Genomic DNA, 21,142 nt, shown 5'->3' on the forward strand with positions numbered 1-21,142 from the left:
GACAGTGAAATCTCTAAAGAGCACAGGAACGATCACAATCCCACCACAGAGACAGTTGCTGTAGGGCAGCAGAACAGAAATGACACTCGGAACAACAGAGAAGAGGATTAGCCGCAGAGACTGAAAAAGGATATTTCTCGTTCTTAGGAGACAGTTGAAGGAAAAGAAAAATGTCACCTTGTGTTTATTAACAATTCCAGTCTTCCATTTGTGAGGAAGACTACTGGAACGAACCACCAGTGTTAAAAGTTACTCTAACCCAGAGTGAACCTCAGTCCCATTATAGTAGCAGGATCTGGAAGTTTACAGCCTAGACTGACCATGGAGACATGGGGTAAAATAAATTCTGTAGTAGCCTCATTTTACATAAAAGGAAATCAGAAGTTTCTACTCTATCAAATAAAGCATATTTGGGAGTTTATGATAGTTATTTTGGGATAAACAATTAGAAAAAATGGGAAACATTTCATTATTTTTTTTGATGATACAGTGTCAACATTACAAAATGTGCAAATGTCAAAAAGGCCAAAAGTAACATTTATTGAAAGGAATAAACCAAGAAAAAAGTAAAGGCACAAAGGGCAATAAACTGAGAAAATTTCAGCCTTTAACCTATGCAAAAATGAAGAAGAATCCCCAACAGAAACAGGATATTACAATTTGTGTGCCTACTTCTCACTGATCAGAGTTAATATATATTTAACAGTTTCCCTATAACTGATGGATGAATGTGAAGTAAGCACAGAATGAGTGCAGTTAAATCTTCAGCTTTTCTTCCTGGATACCAAAATTCTGTTTCTGAACTGTCATGAATAATACTATTCCAAATTATACAGCAATGATTAATGTTAAAATACTGACATTCTTGCATTCACATGAAATTCCAGCATCCTTTCAAGGTGTGCTTTCAGTTGCTCTAACAAAAGATTTTAAAATATTAAGATAAAATATTAGAAAATTAAAATATTGATTAGAAATCAAAATTATCTAAGATATTTATTTTAAGCTTCTCATTTAGAGGCAGTTCTCTAACAAATGCTAACATAGTTTATACTAATAAAATATGATAGGAAAATGTATCTGTTAACTCACACTTTCCAAATGATTCTCCTGCCCAAAACCCGTGCAGAGATTTGACATGCTACCAGGGTTAATGGGGCACTCATTTGACAGACAAACTTTTAGAAATCTGCATTTTAATTTCCTTCATAAAGGTTTAAAATGACTAGAGAACTAAACATGTCACTACATTTATGGGAGTAAATAAGTCAAAGGGTCATAAGAAGCAAATAATATATTGTAAGCCGTCTGCTCTAATGTCTCAGGGAGCAAGTTTAATATTCTACTGAGTCATTTTTCTCATGCCGCCTTTACCTTTCTAACACTGTAATTATTTCATGTATTTTTACTTTGTTAATAACTGACTCACCACAGGCACTGGTAATTTTTCTGTATTTTTACTGCTCATTTATATTAATTGCTCTTTTATTAACTATCACAGGAAAAGTAAATGTAGGGGTTTCCTATTTTCATGGGACCTACAGGATGCAGCTTCACTGCAGACTGCAATCAGAAGTAAAATATCATGTATACTTGCAACAAGTGTCAGATAACTGTAAAATATTTATCAACATCAACATGGTTAGAGTTTAATATATATTTCTAATTATGTCTAGCATATGCTAGGAAATAGAAGCAATTCTGAAGTCTGCTCCTCCCTGCGTGGGAACACTCAACCATATCAGGAGCTGTGCAAATCAGCACCCGTCACTACAGTAAGATGCAAGCTATTTTGCTGGCATGATGGTAAAGTAGGTTCACAAAACACTCATACAGAAACATGCTAAAGGACTGTCATCTACAGAGGGCAAAAGAGGAGTTTATACTGCATAAGTAGTTAGACAGCGGTCCTAAAGATGCACGTCTGCACACATGCTCACATACTTGCACTATCCTGAGCACTTTTGGAGGTGGTACTCTATTTCATGGTTTCTTTTTGGCTTTGTCTTGTGTCATGGTTTGATGTGGGGGGAGAGGTTCTGGTGGCAGGGGCTGCCCACCAGATCAGACTCCCATCCCCCTCAGGGCTTAAGCCAATCGGCGCCTCTGCGAATTGCCCTATTTACGTTGGGACAAAGGAATCGGAAAGGTGTGCCCTTGCCCAGGAGTGAGGAGAAGGGAGGGGGGCGCTGCCCCCACTCCCCGGCGCCCGGCTGGGTGGCAGCCCACGCTGGGCTGGTGCCACCTGCTGAGGATGGCGGCAGCAGAGCCGCTTGGGGAACTCGGGGAGAGCCCCACTCCCAGGGTGCCCACCGGGCCGAGTTCACCCAGAGAGGACTGAGATCTGAGAGAAACGGCCACACAGACACCAGGTCAGTGAAAATGGAACGGGATGCGGTGTGCTGGAGCTGAGTTTTCCCTGCAACGGGTGGCGAGATGGCAAGCGGCCCCCTTGCAGCCATGGCGGTCCCGGTGGAGCAGAGACCCACTCGCAGTCTGTGGAGAACCCACATTGGAGAAGAGATGACTGGGCCTGAGGACAGTACGCATCTCGAGTCCGTGGGATGACCCCCATCGATGGGGAGGTGTTTTGTTTAAAGGAGATGCCTGAGCCTGAGGACAGTTGTGAAGCATAGGCACAGGCAGAGACGCATTTATGCATTTACGCGTTTAGAGTCTGCATAGAGACGCATTTAAAGTCTATATGACGACTCACGCCGGAGCGAGTGGCAACAACTCCCTAAGAATCCGAGACTGTGGTAAAGCCCACACCGGAGCAATCTGATGAGGAAGGCTTGCATCCTGCAGGTAGGACTCACACTGCAGAAGTTTGTGGATTTCTCCTCGTGAGTAGGGGATCCACTGGAGCACAGGAAAATGGTGTAAGGACTCCTTCTCCTTTAAGAGAGGGGCGGCAGTAACAACATGGAATGAACTGACCTGCACTGCCCCATTCCATCTCCCCCTGCGCTGCTGGGGGGAGGAGGTAGAGTAGGGAAGAAAAGGAAGGGGGGGTGGAGAGGCGTTGTTTTTAAGATCTGGCCTTGTTTTCTTTTTATCCTCTTAAGTAACTGGTTTTGCTTGTCTTTATTCTTCAAGTAACTGTTAATAAATTGTTTTGCTTTAAGAAAGCCGAGTCTGTTTTGCCCAGGACTGTGCTTGGTGGGTGCTCCCTCTGTTCTTGTCTCGACCCTCAGTCCTTTTACTATATTTTTCTCCTCTCCACTTCACTGGAGTGAGAGAGCGGCTGCGTGGAGTTTAGTTGCCAAACCGGCCTAAACCCACAACATCTTGCTTCCCTCTGACAAGCTGTAGCTCTAAGAACTTGTCCATTTCCACCTCTCTGAAGAATAGAGGGAAACAAGGGCCTTGGATCAATACACTGGACTCATGTCCTGATCCAGGACAGGGGAACATGCTCTTTGCTTCCCTATAAAAAACAAGTATGTGATTTTTTTAATATTGTGGGATTCATATACTTTAATGACTAAAAAAGAAGAGTAGTGGGCCAAGGGACAGCACAGTATAAGCACTGAATCCACAGCAAGCAATAATGTTACTCAGCCAAAATGGTGCACCCGTCCATTCCTTTCAGGATTAAAGAACTTACAGATGACAAAATGCTGCTGTAAAAGAAGTGAATCCCCAAATAATTTATACCCTGTACTATGCTTGAAAGCACTACAGAGATCTAGCTCTACTCATACTTGCATGCTGCCAGCTAAAATAGTATTCTAAGTGGATGTAGGAAAATAGACTTGTATTGATTCAAAATTGGGAGCTGGAGCAAAAATAGTGTCTCTGACTGAATTACTTTTCTTCTTTTTCTTTCTCTGTTTTAATTTCCTTGCTGAGCACAACTAATCTCTCCTTAGTTTCACAGCACCAGGAAACATTTTGCAGAGTGATTTTGCTCAAAAAAGATGAGCTTTGTTAGCAACCTTTCAACTCTAACAATAAATTTAAATGGTACAATCAAGAGAACACAGTTTGATTTTCCATATTCAGAATGGACCAAATAAACAATAATTCAGCTCCAGCAAAAGCTGACACTAAAGCAATGGGATATCAGTTACTTCCAATCCTCCTCCTCCTTTCTGAAAAGAATTAGCATAATGCCTGCCATGACCCACTTAAGACCATGGTCTTAGCCTCGTCTCCAGAATAGATTTCGTATCGAGTGTATACGTATACATAAGTGACACTATTACTTTGATTTCCAGAAAAGCTTTTTGTCTATAAACAATGAGGTATTTTGCTTATGCATCTGATTTTCCCAGTTATTGGATATCAGAGATATACTGTGATCACTGAGGATAGACAAATCTGAGTCTCAAATGGACTGATTGAATAATATGAGTTAGGTAAATGAGAAAAAAAAGGTCACATAAGAAGTGCTGTCTTTTTCTTCCCCTCTCAAAGCTGTCAGCAACAGCACTTCATAATAATTTTGATATCCAAAACTATGTGGTTTTGGAAAATGTGTTTGTTTCAGGTGTACGAACAATTTTCTGCAGACCAGTTTTATGGGTCCAAAGGTTTTCAAAACAATTACTGTCCTTGCTAGGAGTAACACAAATGGATTCTCAAGCTTGCCAGACAAGGACACGATGCTCTATTTTGTGGTTTCAGGGTGTTAGCTTTCCCAGATGTCACTCGCCCCGCTGAGCTTCAAGGAAAGCACACTTTCACACCAATCTGATTCTAAAAAAATAAATAGGGTATTGAAGTTATTAGACCCCTGTCAGAATTCTATAAAACAGAAAACCTTATATTTTTATTTAATGCTCTCAATCATTTGATAGCTTCAAGTCACTGTGCACAAGGAAAACTCTCAGTGCCCAACAGCTCCCCAAACTAAATGACCTGCCAGTAACTGACTAATGGACATTTCACAGACTCCTTCTGTAAAACATGCAGACAGTATGAGGATCACCCCAAGCTCTCGATGCTATCCACTGTAAGCTTTCACCTCCTAGGTATTCGCATGCAAGTGAAGTTTCTTGCAGTTTGTTAACGTTTACTATAGACTATTATTATACATTATTATTTTTATTCACAACTATAATGACAGCACCTAGGAACTACTTTCTCATTATTCTGCTAGTTTAGCACCCTTTTGCTTGAGGCAGTTCGCAGCTTGTAATCTATAAAGTGGAACAGTGAAATCACCAAAACATAATGATCTTCGCTAAAATCTAGATGCTGTAGTTCAGCAAAAAAACAGAAAGACAGAAAGGATACAAGAAGGGCAATCCAAACTTTTATGTAATTTCACTTATCTGGTGGAGGGAGAGTACATTTCTTTCCCCTGGAATAGTAATCAGCACAGGAAAGATATAATTTTCATGCTTCGGGACTGTATCTCATCATGGGTATGCACTATTCATTTCAGAGTTGTTGAGCTACGGACATCTGTTAGTCACACACTGAGAACCTACCCACAAGGCACAGCCTCCATGAAACGTGATGTACTTCTTGGGATAGAGAAGCTTCAGTCTCATCACGGATAGGGATAGCTGTCAAACAGGTGTAACTTTTCCTTTACGAAAGGATATTGTGCCATCAAGGCTGGGCAGAGCTGACTATTTGGCATAAAAACACAGTGCATCATGATAAAATCATTTAAAACAGAATCTGTGAAAAGAGAAGAAAACAGTCGATTAAGCTCCTGGAAACAGCTTGGGGATCACAAGGATGAGTTTTCTTTCAGCTAAAATATCTTATCAGCCCTCTGCAGATAATAAAGGGGTCTTTTGGCACTTTGTTTGTAGGCATTAAGTATGAAAATGGGGAATGAACAAATATGGGCTGAAATATTAAGCTTTTATTCTGGTCTGCATTAATTTCATTGCACATATGTTAACAGGCAATTGCCTGCGTCAAAAGGGAAATTTGGCACAGGAAAACAACCCCGTCTGTTCTAAAGTGAAATATTTGGATATACTTCTCTTCAAGTGGAGAGATCTTAGCTTTAAAAGAATCAGACCTGCCACACGTGGGTGCCTAAGTGCTGCTGCAGTTGGCTTTAGGGAACTACAAAACCAGACAGCTCATTTAGTGTATACTACAAAGGAGAAGGCAAATAATTTAATTCTTTACTGATTTCCTAGCAATGAGTAGAAGGCCTGAAAGAGGTAAATGGACAGTTAATAATCTAGTTTTATTTTGATTCAAAAGTATTGCAGCTGCTACCTTTACACTAATGTATATGAACAATATGATTAACATTTTCTCTGGCAAAAAATAGCAAGCTGTTTTTCTTTTAAAATAATCTGTGGTAACACTGGTGTAAATCCCGGTTTGCCTTATCTTTGATTTGTGACTACAAGAAGGATTTATACAGCTGGCTGCAGAAGCCAGAATAAGTTTGGCAGTGAGAACAAACTTTATTTTACTTTTAAACTACGCAAGTATTACATGGAATCATTGAGAAGCAATAAACACGATACTCTGGGGTATCATTTCTACAGTGCAACTTCTGAGATAAGAGAAACATTTCAAAACCCTGTAAGTAAGGGATGTCAGAAAAAATATGGTGAGATAACTGCGTAATGTTATATTACATCATTGCTTCCACTGTAATTCATATATGAAAATATCTCTCAGTTGACAAAACTCACCGCTGGATGGGTGGGACTTTTTCTTTGCATAATATCCACAGCAAAGTGGATTTTAACTGTTCTTAAATTAAAGGAATGCATAAAGTAAAAATTCATTTTTCCAGAATATTTTGAGCTTCTATATCCTAAAAATAGCTTTGTTTGTGAATTGTGACATTTTGTATCCCGTTAGGATATAGGTATAATCTTGTCATTGTGTGTTTTAGGGAAAAGTTTTAAAAGACTTAAAAAATTATTAATCTTAGAAAAATCCGTAATACATGCAAACTACGAACAGTACACTTGTGATTATACACTTGCAAGCCTAAAGAACAACATTCTGCTTGTAATCCTAATAAACAGGTATCTATGAAAAGGATCGGTTTTATCCTTAAAAGTGGTTAAAACACACACTGTAAAAGGATTTCTGTAATCTTTCAATTCTTCCATCATTTATGGATCACTATACAGGTTTCTCCAATACTATGACGTCAGTAATAGGTTAACTGGATTTAAGAACATCTTTTAATACACACTTCTTAGACACTGCAATGTAAAAAGAACTTGCTAAAGTGATATTGTGTAGCTTAATAAAAAAGTGTCTGTATTACTTTATCATAATTAGGCACAATATTTTGTGTCTGAATCTTTTTTAAAATTAAAATACTTACTAATAGCAAGTCAGCAAATATCCATACCTCTAAAAGCAAATTTTCTTTTCTCTCTACACTAATGAAAAGCAGCCTATTAATTGCAGCTGCAGCAACCTGCATTCTCAGTACTTGGCCCATGGTGTGCTGAGTTATTCTGAGTAACAATTCTTCTTTTTCTGCACATGAGAAAGTATCACAAACAACTAATTTAGATTGTGATACTTTAAATGTGATAAGGATATGAAAATTTGGGAATACTTATACTGGCATAACGCAATGGCTAGAGGTATCAAGCTAGTTCACAGTATTGACAACCAGAACAAGAACCGTAAGTACCACTATCATCGGGTGATAATGCGTGCTCTGTCCTGGCCTTATAGTAGTGCCTAATTAAAGACATGACTAGTGGTCTCGCACCTTTTGAGATTTTGCTGTTCTACTCTGAAACAAAAGTATAAATACAATACAGTGGGCTAGGAGTAGTGGATTGTTATGTTTAATTCTAGATTTCCTACGTTTTCTCAGTTTGTTTTAGAGCAATGGATAGTTCTTATTCTGGGAAAAACTATCACTAGTTGCTTTTCAAAGCATCACACTGTGGTGTTCCCCTAGCAAGACCATCTTATGCAGTAATAATAACACAGACTTTGTCATATAGATACCTGTTGCTTCATTTAAAGTTGCTTCAAGGCGCATAGTTTCTAGAAAGTGCTCTAAAATTTTCTCTGGGGTTCCTGACATCACAATATACCTGAGGGATGGAAAGGAGCAGTTAGTGTCTCATAGGCAAAACAGCTAATCAAGAAACACTTGTGTACCAGTGAGAAGACCAGGACTAACAAGTGCCAGAGTACAAATACCTGCTCTGACCAGAATCTCTGTGCGGCTTAGGACAAAACCATTCACAATCTTTGTTGGCTTCCCTCCTGTAAAATGGGAGCAATAAAACGCCCCACCCTACCCAGGGAGTGTGAGATGACAGACGGTCCCCTCCCTGCACAAGTACTCCAGTATAACACCACCAGTTACAGCGCGATCAGCACAGCTGCACTGGTGCAAACTCAGGGAAGTGCCATCAGAAATGCTTCTCCACTGAGAATAAATATCTCAGTAATGATGGCAATTCTCAGTCATTAGAGGGTCTTAACAGACTTACTATGAGCATGAAATGAGAACTGGTGTGTATCGGTGTCAGAGCACGGAAACAATTTCCTTCAGCATCACTGACAGGGGTTGGTCTGAGAAGATGGGGACAGATAATGAAACAGGACACTGTATCTTCAAATTTGTGCAATGCCTTACATAGCTGAAGTAAGTTTTTCAACTGGATAAACTTAGGATTGTACCATTTCCTGGAGTAAATTTAGAGAGGTTAGAGAACTAGTGCAATAGTCAGGTTTTTCTGCTTCATGGAAAAACGCTGGCAAGATTTTAAGTATCAGCAGAATATCATAGGATATTGCTAAACTTCTCCTGTCGTGGTTTTTTCTTTCCTTGCAGATCGGATTTTTTTTATCTTTCCCTCCATTCTTTCAATCTTTGCATCTTTTTTTTTTTTTTTTTTCGGAATCCAACTGATAAAGTATGAAACTTAAAAAAAAAAAAAAAAGAAAGAAAAAACCCCGAGAAGTGAAGATACTCTGCTCCTGCTGAGAAATAAGTGGTGGAGCTGAGCTCCTGGGAGCGCCTCCTCACTTTGAGCACTGACCATCACAGTTCTTTTACCTGCCAACCCCTTTGGAAGAACTGTATTGATGTCCCAAGAACACAAACACTTGTTAAGCCCGTGCACATTCTCGCAGAGATACTAACCAAGTATCTAAGTGAGTGAAGCAGAGAAATCACAGGTTGCTGTACTCTGAATATGAAAGTGAAAATGAACAGTGAAGTGACTTGCAGTGCTGCTGAATTCATCTTGCATGAGTGTGATCACCCATAAAGAGTTAGATCTTGGGAGTGAGAACTTCAGAGCTAGTCCTTCGAAGCCAAACTGTCACTGTTTGAAGGGATGGCTCGGGAGCTATGTAGGAGCTATGCCTTCTCAGTAGAAGAGGCAGTAGAATCCAAGCTGCAACTGGGAGGATCTGTTCTCAAAGTGAAGTTTTCCCCAAGACTAAGACGAAGAAAATTAGTTTCTTGGTTGACTGGATATCTCAGGGAACAACTTTGGGATGCATAACATTTCTCTAGTGCAAATGGTACATACTTGCTTAGGGAGCAAAGCCCAAAGGGCGGCTCATCTGAAGAGATATCAGAGATGTAAGCTACCCAATTAAGGGCAAAGCAGCAAGCCTTTACAAAGAGGTCCCTGTTAAGTTGCTCTTTTGGGCACAGTGATTTTCAAAAGTACTGAACACTCAACCAACACATTCCAGTAACAGATTCTGGAAATCAGAATACACCAGTAACTTTGATTTGGACTCGCAAGCATAAATGTAGCCACTTACTCTATTTACTAACAAAAGAAACAAAAGAAATGTAATCTTCAAACCCAGTGAACTCACTTTGAAAGATTTTAAACAAAAAGACACTGCCAACACACTATTAACAAAGTAATCTCTCTGCTGAAAAGCAGACAGAGAACTTTCAAGGTAGCTTCTTCTTCTTCAAGGTAGACATAAGCTACATGCTTATTTGCCATTGTTATCAGCAAAAGCTCTGTTGCTGGCACATTGGTAGTACCCAAAAGCTGACAAAATGCATAAAATATTTACAGAAAGGAAATTCTGAGCTTTACATGAAAATACTCCTGGAATGTAAGTTCTCAAATACAGTCTAACTTAACTAACTATAAATGTCTGTAGCTATTTTTATGAAATTTTGAACAAGAAAATGTTAAATAATACAAATAATGTGGCGCAAAGAGTTTGCAAGGAAGGTAGTGTTTTAAATACGTTTAAATGAAACTCATGTTTGAAAGCATGAAAAATGTATCAGACCCAACAAAATGCATTTAAATCTATGACCAAATTGCTGTGCAGCTGCTGATGCAAATCCACTGGCAGCAGTCAATTTCCTCTCATTCACACAAAGAAAAACTTGTTGTAAGAGTACATGTTTTCCCGGTAGCATAGTTTGTTTTTCTAATAGATCAAGTGAAAGATGAAATGTCTGTTTCTGAAATTGTGAAATGTGCACATAAGATACAAGGAATGTTTTTTTCAATCCTTCACAGATCTTTACAAATCTTTATATTCAGTTATGCAGATAAAATAGGTATACGAAACCCCAGATCAGATAAAAACTCTAACCAAAATATCTCACTGTAAATTAGCTCTTTCTTTGAGAAAAAGTAATGTCCAAGGTAAAGGATTCAAAACTTCTTTGTGCTTATTTTGTTGGAGTTGTTAGAGCCTTTCTGAAGAAAATTGTGCATCCATTTGCAAATAACACATTTACAAAGCCCTTAGGGGCTTTACCAACATTTTGAATGATAATAGCCTCACTCTACTCTTATCACAGTAGTATCCAGACAGAATTGTACTTTTTCCCTTTCAGTAAGAAAGTAAAGAATATATAATGAATATTGTTATTACAGTGCAAATCTATTCTGTAAGATAAGCTGTGCAACTTTCATTGCATGAGATCTTCGTTGTGTATATGAATTGTACCTAGCAAACTTGTATTACAATCCAGAGCTCAAAATCCAAAATGAAAAGATTTGTACTTAACAATAAAACAATATATTTTCCTCACGTCTTTTACACAGTAGCTCAGCTTAATAGGGTTTCAGCATTCTCCATGTGCAGTCTATTTAGAAGCTATTACATGAGATAAGTATTTACAGTGAGATCTTTAGAGAATTATTGTGTAAAGACATAGAACTGGTGTGCTGCTGGAAATGGATATATTATCCAGTATGTGGCACGTGATCAGCTGATGATTAAAAGAAAGAAAACTTTATAAGCACTGCATTCTTCCATAGAAAGGGGGAATATGCTATTGTTTCAATAATAATACCATATGAAAAGGTTAATCATTGTCTGACATTTGCACTATTGAATGAAAACATACTTGTGCTGAGGCTGTGAATTTCCTTGATTAGAAACTCTGTTTCCTGCTGGGATCTTCTCCAACACCAAGACATCTTGGTCATGTTCTTTGAGTCTTACTGTATTTGCTTCCACATCCTGAAAGACAAGTTACTTTTAATAAAGTAATTGCACCTGATTTGGCTGGTTAGTTATTCTGAAAAAGTGCATGGCTTTCAAACACAAAAGGCTCTTAGGTTGGTTCTTTTCCTCTGTATTTATCTATCTTTATTCTGCTTTTCTCATAGGCATAATCAAGAGGTAAGCACCAGCACTGGTGGAAGAGGACTAGAACAAGAACCAGGTGAAAAATCTCTGGCTATGGCAAAGGAGAAAAAAAGTTTGCCAAAAAACAGAGTACCCCCCTAAACTTTCCATAGGTAATGTAATCTCTATTGCCACTTATATATGAACTTTATTATCTATAATCTGACATTTCTCTTTTTAAAACAAAAGCAAATGGCATTTAAAAATGGTTAAGTCTTATCTCAGTAAACTGTCAGTAAGCTTTTCATTTTCAACTACCAGATAATAGTAGAAAAAGAAAAAAAGAATTAAATACAATGTGTATTAAATAACATAGATGAAAATCAGTAAGACCAGGGACTTTGATCTTTGAAGTATCAACCAAAGCTAAATCAGTTGGGAGTCTCCATGACCAACCCCATCTTACTGCCAATGGGATCCTCATTCCCTTTTGTACAGTAAACACAATCTTATGTCATTTTTCTAGCACAGTACTCTGTCTGGACTGGTTTTACTGCTGCAATACTGGGCACATACACATTCAAATACAGGATGATACTGGTTTTGACTTCCTATACTATGAATGATCATAAAACAGTCTGTATTTACAGAATTACAGCTGGACTTTGGAACGCCTTTGCCCCAACGTGAGTAACTGTAAAATTAGTCTGGGAATATCTTTCTAGAACTCTCTGATAAAGACATCTGTGTATTTACCCATAGCTTATTTGATCTGCCTCTTGATTTTGCCTTGAATCTGTTGAGTTTAAGGTACCTGACACTGACCTATCTGGAAGAAGAGGTAAACTTGTTTTATTCAATATTTCGATAGAAGATGACCCAGAAATCCAGGACAGCACAAGGAAAAACTGAGCACTTGGCAAAATCTAGACCACAGGCAAGTTAGAGACAAAACATTGCATTTGGTCTCATTTTGATGGCTGACCTAGGACCAGAAAAAGATGAAAGGTGATTAATATATTCTTTACTTGATCTTCTAGACTGTCACATCTCTGTTCTGTAACTAGGGACACTTCAAACAAGGTAATCAATATCGATATATCCATAGAAATAAGACAGACTCTAGAAAAATTTGCAAGTTCTGATATTAAGTTGTCAGGGCAGCCCTTCTGACTCTTACCCTAAGGATCCTGTTGAAGTCCTCCTTGTCTACTCTCAAGAAGTGGCAGTTGTCTTCACGCAGAACAATGGATGCTGCTCTCGGAGCATCATTCACAAGTGCTAACTTGCCAAAATCATCTCCTTCATGTAGAGTACATACCACACCCTGCACAGAGCAAAACATTTACATGCAGAAACCCATTATTACTCTGGATTCTATTGAAAGTCTTTGTACAAACACTGGACTTCACAATCAAATACCAAAACAAATCTATTTGGCAGGAAATCAACAGCCAAAATAATGACTAGGAAACAATACTTGATAGCTGGTTATTACTATTGCTAAAGAAAGGCAAGAATAGAAAAGAATTGGCTTGTTCTCTGAAATTACATTCAGCTTGAAGGACTCTTCTAGCCCTGCTGAAGACAGAAAGTTGTTATTTTTTTTTTTTTTTTAATTTAAAGAGGCCCTAAAAAATAAGATCAAGTTTGCAGAAGTAACATATAACACCACATCTTCAGCTAGTGTAAATCAGCAGTGCTCCATTAACTCCAATTCATAGCAATAGAGGATTTGGCCCACACACAGTGATGTAAAAAATGTAGCTAAATATGAATTACTTAAGAAGAGATTTAGACCATGGCCTCTATGCCAGATTTTGGTGAAATGCTTCGTGTTCAGAATGGAGGATTCTCAGTCGCTGAATGAGAAATCAATAGGGAAGGAGAGATTTTAAAAGACTCAAGGAATTGCTGTGTACCAAAGTCCTATTTTTTGCCTTGAAATCTCTCTCTCATAAACAGGAAATCTAATAGAGATGATTTTTAGTTTATAGCTTAACTAAAATAAAGAGGTGGCATAAATTTGGGAGGGGTTCATCCAACCTAAGAACCACTCTTTACAAAGCAGTACTTCTGTCAGACATGCCTGATGTGTGTGAGAAAAGTCAGTCATACAAATGCAACAAAATATGGTGGTAAAGGGACTGGGCAATACCCTCCATGAGACAGAAGTCTGGCAATTCACCAAATTCTAGCAAATTACTTTGTCCTAAAGATACTGATGTAACTTTGCTGAACTATATTCAGTAAGTGTGTAATATATCCTGAAATTACACAGCAATCAACTGGAAGTATAATCAGTGAAACCACTGGATCACATCTTAACAAAATTACATTCGTTTCCTCAGACAAGGCAGTTTTGCTTTAAATTAAACTGTATTCCTTCAAAGTTTACTCTTATAATTTCAATAATAAGAATCATATAAAAAGGCTTCTGAAAAAAATACCTTGCCATAAATGACTACGTTTACTGATCCCTTTAAGATAATGTACCAAGAAGTACCTTCTTCTCCCTGATTAAATACTACAAGAGAGAGAAAAGATTTAATGGTGAGAAGAATGGAGAATATAGTTATTCAAAATATAAATGGGTGAGATTCTGCACTCAATAAAATTCAAGGCAACTCTACTGCAGTCATATTAATGTCTACCTTGAAAAAAGGATTACTATGATTTTAAAAGCAATTGCCTTCAGATTTTACAAAACAAATCCTACATTCATATAGTAGCTATTTTATCACACTATTGTAAAAGTTGCTTTTTTTTCCATTACTATTGCAACAACTACTTTATTGATACATGTCAGGTTATCAGTTTCTAATCAGCACACAGATTTGGAGCCTACCAGTAGCACCATGTTCTAATCCAATTCTCTAGTGGCTGTGAATTTGACATTCATTTGTGAAAACTTCTCAGTATAAACAGGTCTGAGCAACCTAACATTTTAAATCCTTTATTTTGTGCAGCAAGGGTTTTTTTTTAACACAAGGATAATATTAAAATAAATTTTAAATACAGATTGGTCCAACTCAAAATTCTAGATAAAACCACACCCAAATTGTAGGTGATACATACATCCAACCAAGGATATAGAGTTAATTTTAGTACTGTCCCTGCAATCAGTAATAGACTAAGCCAACACCTATTACTTCACATTTTAAACACTGAGTGCCAGTTAAGTTTGAAGAGTGCATCCAAGTTTTGCTCTTGTCTTTTAAACATCAATAATTTAAATGTTCATGTCACAGACGAGAAAGAATTTCTGACAGGACTCCATTTACTTACAGACCGTTCCTGCTTTGGGATGTGACTCAAAAATGAGGACACCTGCTAATTCTCGCTTTACCTTAAAATGAAGAGAGAGAAATTATAGTTTTCATAAGCATCTTATTCTTCCTGGTGAGAGGAAGTCACATAATATACCCCAGCTGTTGTTTTCCCTCCCTCTGCATCGTTCAGCACTCATTGTTCAGAGTCACACAGCCAGACAATGGTCTGCTCCACTTGATGTCCTATTTCCTACTGATTGGCTTTACAGAACATGAACCTCTACATTTCCTGGCTCCGAATGGTTCAGACAAGGGCATCATTAAGATACAGATCTCCACATCTTTCTTCATACACACACATGTGAAACCATCATTCACAATTAACATTAACATGATGGAAAATTTCAAACGGTAATAGCTAATCTATTACAGAAGATAGCTAGCAATTGTCAATTACTCCATGGGGCTCTGTGGCACTCCTGTTTTCCCCTGAGAAATCAGTTCTCTTCCCCTTACTGACACAAGTCTGGCCACTCCTGCTGTGTTGAGCCATGAGGCACAGCCATCTGGACCTGCTGAGGCCCCTCTCCACGTGACAGCTTCCCAGGCAAAACGTCCAGCTCACTACCTCTCCCAGAAGCTGGAGAATGTGACAGTGCCCCTGGTGTCAGCCTGTCCTCACTGGGTTGGTATTGCTTTGGTGCGACTAGCTCTTGCGACTGACTGGGCAGTCGCCTCTAGTGAGACACTGTCTACAACTGCTTCACCTCACTGTAAACACTGTTGGTGTTACTTTCACAAAATAGTGGCAGCACTGGGAACCTCGTATTATCCTGAGTTTTCCTGTGTGCTTTATGTCTCTCTCCGTACAACTGCAAGTCTCCAAGAACTTGGAGGCCAATTTCCAAACAGCAAGATTCTTGTTTTCAGAGAATGTCAGCTGGTGACAATCTATGTTTCAGAGGTATGACCATGTAACTTAACCATGCCTAATACAGATCAAAAGCTGGCTCCAACATATATTTAATAGTAGCATTTTCACATCATTCTCCCAACTGGTTAAGTTGAAAAAATTTTTAGGCCATGAATAAAAACCTGGGGAGGAACTTCCAAATTCTGGACACAATCCAGATGAGAGTCTGGTGGCTGCATCTCCTAAGATGAGTGGACAAATTCAGGCTCTGATGTCCTACAGGCACACACAAAACCTTTGCTCAGGCACCAAGCATAAACATATCACACCAGCCACCTCTCCCAGAACTCTTCCCTGACAGCCAGTGCAAAGGATTCCGTTTGCAGTCTGGAGAAGATGAGGGATAAACAGGGGTGTTTGGACAGGTTTTTTTTACTACACTGACCAGTGAACGCACCCACAGGCCTGTGATTTCTGTAACAATTAGATCATCAAACTCTTTTATAACTTCTGCCTGAAGACAATGACACTTTCGTAAGGAGAGGAAATACAACCCACTAGCACTGTTCTGCACATTGTGAGAGCTTTCCTATCCAAGTACGTCCTCAGATGTCTTCTCAGTGTTTCAGTCATTTGCCTCTTCAGTGAATGAATCTTCTTGATGAAGCCAAGAATTTGATTTGGTTTTAACACTGTATTATATAATTGTGCTTCATTCATACATTAATTTCACAGGCCTCTCTAGCAGAGACTAGTTCACCACCATGCAACTTGAGTTTCATCCATTTTACTTCCTGCTGCTCATGACATATCTAGAAAACTTAATACTTTAGGAATTATGCCTTGCTTGAAATGAATACACATTCCGTTTGCTTTCAAGTTGATTGACCATTACTCTTCTGGTTCATAGGAGCAATGCTGTCTGTTGCTCCTCTGAAGATTTCCTGTAAGCTCGTCATAGTTTCTCTCCTGTGCTTTAGTTCATTCTGCACATAATATGCTGGCATTTCCAAATTCTAAAAACATAGAATCAATGTCACTTCTTCAAAATGCAAAGTATTTCTTGCAGTTTGTATCATTTGCCATACTTGTTCTATACGCTACTTGCTGTGGATTCTGACCCCAAGTCTGAATTTTTTCTGAGCTAGAAATATTTTATGTTTTGGATTTTTTTGTTCTGGGTTATGTCTGTAGTATCAACAGTGTTCTCCACTCCCTCTCAGTGTCTGCCTTGGGTAGTTTCTTTTATTTGATTTGAAAAGGGTCATTTCTGGATCTTGCAGAAGTCTTTCTTTAAATACTTTTTTCCTACATCCCAGAAATGCTTAAGGATTTTGGCTATTTCCTGTTAGTTCAGTTACCAAATCTGGATACATATGCTTTTGAAAAGCACTGCTCAGGTGTTACATGTTTGCACAGAGTACTATCTTCTTGTAATGCAATTTCATAATTAGCTGCATCTGTCCAAGTTAGCTGAGAACTATGGGAAATAAAAAGAGCTTCCAAAGAAGCTATTGTCACACATAAATCTACTTTCTGACAGGCTTCCTTCTGAAAGCACCCACATTTTCCTGCTATCAAGTAAAGTGTTATTTAACTTGTTTCAGTTGCCTGCACAGTGTGTCAACGCTGGTGAGACTTCAAACATTCTCTCCTCCAGGTATTTTCTCCATTTCATTTATTCTTGGTTCTCTGCACTGTTCTTGCCCACTCAGAGAGCCTGTATCTGATGAGGTTTCCTTCACTCTCAGACCAAATTCCAACCAGCCAGTAGCACAGCACACCTTTCTGCACTGTGTAATTCCTCCTCCCAACTGGTTCAAGCCAAGACTTCTCATAGTTCAGAAATCAGATCTCTATTCTGCAAAATTCAGTAGCGCCACAGTCCCAGGAGTCAGGTCAGATGGCATGCATCTTAATTTAAACTCAGATACGGACACAGACAGAGGCACCTGTGAGTGAGTAAGGTAGGGGCTGTGCAGAAACACATGAAGAGAATTATACCTGACATGCAAAAGACAACCTACATCTGCATAGTGCTTGGGTGGTCCTCACAGATGAGAATAACTTCTTTGCATGGGAAGCATAAATGGAAAGAATTGTAGGTGCTCCAATTCTAATAAAGCACGAGAAGTAAAAATTCAACTTCCCTTTTGGTGATGAGTTATATTTTTAAAAACACTTACTGTGGTAGAAAGATGAGATAAGGCCTTAATGTGAAGAAGTTCTTCATATATAATTTCTAAGTCATCTACAGTTCTCTGGCCAGGCCTATAGAGAGAAGATAAAAAGGACAGCAAAATGCAATAAATGCCCAAAATAAATGCTTCAGAGAAGTACAAAACAACACAAAAAGCTGTTGCACTGTCTACTGAAGGGTACATTCTCACTAAAGAGGGCCTGAACGATGGTCCTGGCTGGAGGACTGAGACCCACAAAGGATGGGCACTCTGAAACCACCTGAATGACACCAAGCAGCAGCCATGGCAACCACCTTAGAGAGATCCTGACTAGGCAGCTTTCCTGATGAAATCAAGTGTTCTATATGCAAAAGGGTCAGATAAATCAGAAATGGTACATAAAGATCTCTTCCTTTCAAAAGGACTCCTGAGTGTGGGCCAGCACTATTTTTCACATGCAGCACTAATTAGTTGTAGCAAACAGACAGCAGTAGCAGTTTGTAAAGGAATGTGTGAATTTCTGCTGAACAAATTGGAAGAGGCAGCAGCGCATCTTGGTGGACAGTAAATGACTGCTATGGAGTTAATGCTCTGTGCTGTTGTTTAGTCACAAAGGTAAATAAGAATGACTCAGTGGTTTCATCTTCTTTCACTGGAAAATACAAGAAGCTGCCATTAATAAAAAGTATGCATTGATGAAGGAATAATCCTCCTATAGCATGAGGAACGAGGCTGCCACTATGACCAAAATAATTGCATTTCTGTAGTCTACACACGGGAAAATTTTCTGATTGCTAAAAAAGGACACAAATACTTTCAGGACTGCAGTGTGTCAGAGATGCTTTGGAGGATCTAATAAACAGTACCCATGAGAAGCCGGTAGGTGCTTGTGAGTAACCCCTAATCTTTTTTCCACTCACAAGATTCTCTTCAGTTAAAGTGTCTAATACAACTTTATTGTCTAAAAAGAGAAATTCTCCTGAGATATAATTTCAGACAGCATATTGGAGTTATACACAGATACACAGAAAAAAATCCTTAAAAGCATTATCCCAAGCTACTTTTACAGGACTAAGTCCTTCCAAACAATATGTGTTAAATTTGTGAAAAGCAGAACATAAGAAACTAAATCACTAGGCCAAGAACAGAAGAAAAGAGCAACCTAGTCATAAGAAAGGAGAGGGGATAAATTTAAGATGTGAGGAAATGGGATACAGGGAGTCCAGTCCAGGGGCAGGAGTTTCAATGGAGAAGGTTTACATGCTCACATTAAGAACAGGCTAGTGCACAGTTCCAAACCCCACCGTCTGCAATGTGCGGCATCAAAAGAATTAACAGCACAGTTGAATCTTTGGACAGCCCTGAAAGAAATGTCATAAGGAACATTTCTGACAGAAGTTTTCCTCCTAAAATGTCAATATTACAGGAGGTTGTAGCGCCTAGAGGATCAGGAAAGTCACATAAAGAAGTATAGTGCTCTACAGGTTTTCTGCCTAATCACCTCTTGATTCAACAGTCTGTTTAAATCACATGTAAGGTAGAGGGAGTACCCAGCAATCATGTCATCCTGGAGTTATATTGCATGTTTTTGCAAAAGAAGTTCGATGGAAGTACTGAAGAAGTCATAGAAAACGTAAGGACAACTGACATCTCTGCTAAGCAAGCTATATTTTTCATCTGTTCTTCACTTACCAATGGCATGCATTTATTATTACCCAGATTAAAGATCAATTTAGACAAAAAACGTTTTGGATTAAATCATTCTTTTCTCATACAGAATGGAATAAACTGCTAAGGGAGAAACAGAAACTGGTTTGGTACTGCTATGCCCTCTAGTGACTCAGAATACTCTTCGATGTTTCTAAATTGGGCTCGAAATTATAAGGCTGCCACTCCTAGTGATTTATGTGGGGCAGTAGCAGCTTAAGTACAGAACAAAGCTAAGCCAGTACTAGCTACCATTCACTGGAAATTCAAGAAACACAAGGTAAGGATTTTAACAAATAGCACTTCCCCTAGAAGTAACAACTTTTATTACATGCTTGTGAAACCAGCATGTCTTGGAAAACAGAAAACATAGTGTAACAAATTAATAAATCTCTACATGAAATTAAACTACACAAGGACGGTGTCTTACTACATCAGATCTCTATCAAGACAAAAGGGTGCACTTTTCTTTCACTATGTCCATTTGCCTCCTGTGTTAGCACATCGGGAGGACCGACAATCTGTAGTGGATGTACCCAGTCTTTACTTCTGCTTCTGCAGATGTCACGTGGAGAGATATTAGGCATCACTGCTTCTGTAAAACCTGTGTGGTGACCCACTGATGTTGATTTGTAGGATCCTGCTGTGTAAAGACCTAGTTTCTGCAGGGGACACATTCTAACAGCAATAGCTGGTTATAGACAGGATAATAAAGGGAATAGGTAGAGAACGAGGCTACACATTAATGGACAGGAGAACTCAGGTGATATTAAGTGATCAATAAAAACTGTTCAGTGTTTGGAGAATTTATCAAGGTCAGAGACATTGAGCTTCTCTGTGACTAGCATGTTGACAACAACATAGTACTTTGCCATCGATAAACAATGTACATACAAGCAATATCATTGATTATTTTTATTACACAGCTAACCAGAAAACTCTCTGATAATAAGAACAAGAGAAAAGATCAGACCCCATAACATTGTGATTATACGTCAAACAAACACGTATTTCCTGACTACAAATTTTGTCTCCAAGTACCATAAAGAATATATAGAAGATATGAACAATTTTACCCACTCCCTGTGTCTGAGTGTGAAAGTGAATGCATGTTCACTTACTCTAGCACGGAAGCCAATTACGCAATATTTGTACTTGAATCAGTATGTCCTGGTTTTCCTTGATTAACTCCATAAATACCATTTACCACATATAATACCCATAAATGTCAGTGAACTGACATATGGAAAGATAATCTGTATTTCCTGTCCCAGGAATAACACTTTGTTTATTAAATGTTGTTGGCAGGAAACTCCAACAAGGATTATGGAAATTGATACAGTCTTTACGGAGAAATCCAGTATGGTTCTTACTACTAACAGCTGGGTGGAATATCTAAATAAAAAATTTTAAGAATGAAAGAATAAATACATCTTGCTTAATTTTTACAAGACCTTCAAGAAGCTATAGATTCTTAGCAATAATTAAATTGTTATTTTATTATACATATTTTTTGTGCTCTTTACCATGTTTAGATTTGTCTTTCCTTCCTCTCCCAAGCATCCTGTTGTACTTAC

General features: G+C 38.5%; 1 protein-coding gene across 2 annotated transcripts in view; it reads right to left on the minus strand.

Annotated features, from left to right (window-relative positions):
• Positions 1-21,142, minus strand: part of RAPGEF4 (Rap guanine nucleotide exchange factor 4) — a 157,223-nt gene that overhangs the window by 28,995 nt on the left and 107,086 nt on the right. The window contains exons 11-18 of one of the 2 annotated variants that reach the window (XM_086616119.1): positions 19,127-19,219; positions 17,865-17,949; positions 14,782-14,842; positions 13,944-14,020; positions 12,674-12,820; positions 11,270-11,385; positions 7,918-8,006; positions 5,559-5,637 (exon numbers count right to left, since the gene is read on the minus strand). In XM_086616119.1, the coding sequence (XP_086472245.1) occupies positions 5,559-5,637; positions 7,918-8,006; positions 11,270-11,385; positions 12,674-12,820; positions 13,944-14,020; positions 14,782-14,842; positions 17,865-17,949; positions 19,127-19,219 (747 nt within the window). The remainder of the gene's footprint in view (positions 1-5,558; positions 5,638-7,917; positions 8,007-11,269; positions 11,386-12,673; positions 12,821-13,943; positions 14,021-14,781; positions 14,843-17,864; positions 17,950-19,126; positions 19,220-21,142) is intronic. The other variant, XM_086616120.1, reaches the window with a different exon arrangement.

Source organism: Tauraco erythrolophus, chromosome 8 (assembly GCF_009769465.1).
Source record: "Tauraco erythrolophus isolate bTauEry1 chromosome 8, bTauEry1.pri, whole genome shotgun sequence".
NCBI lineage: Eukaryota > Metazoa > Chordata > Aves > Musophagiformes > Musophagidae > Tauraco > Tauraco erythrolophus.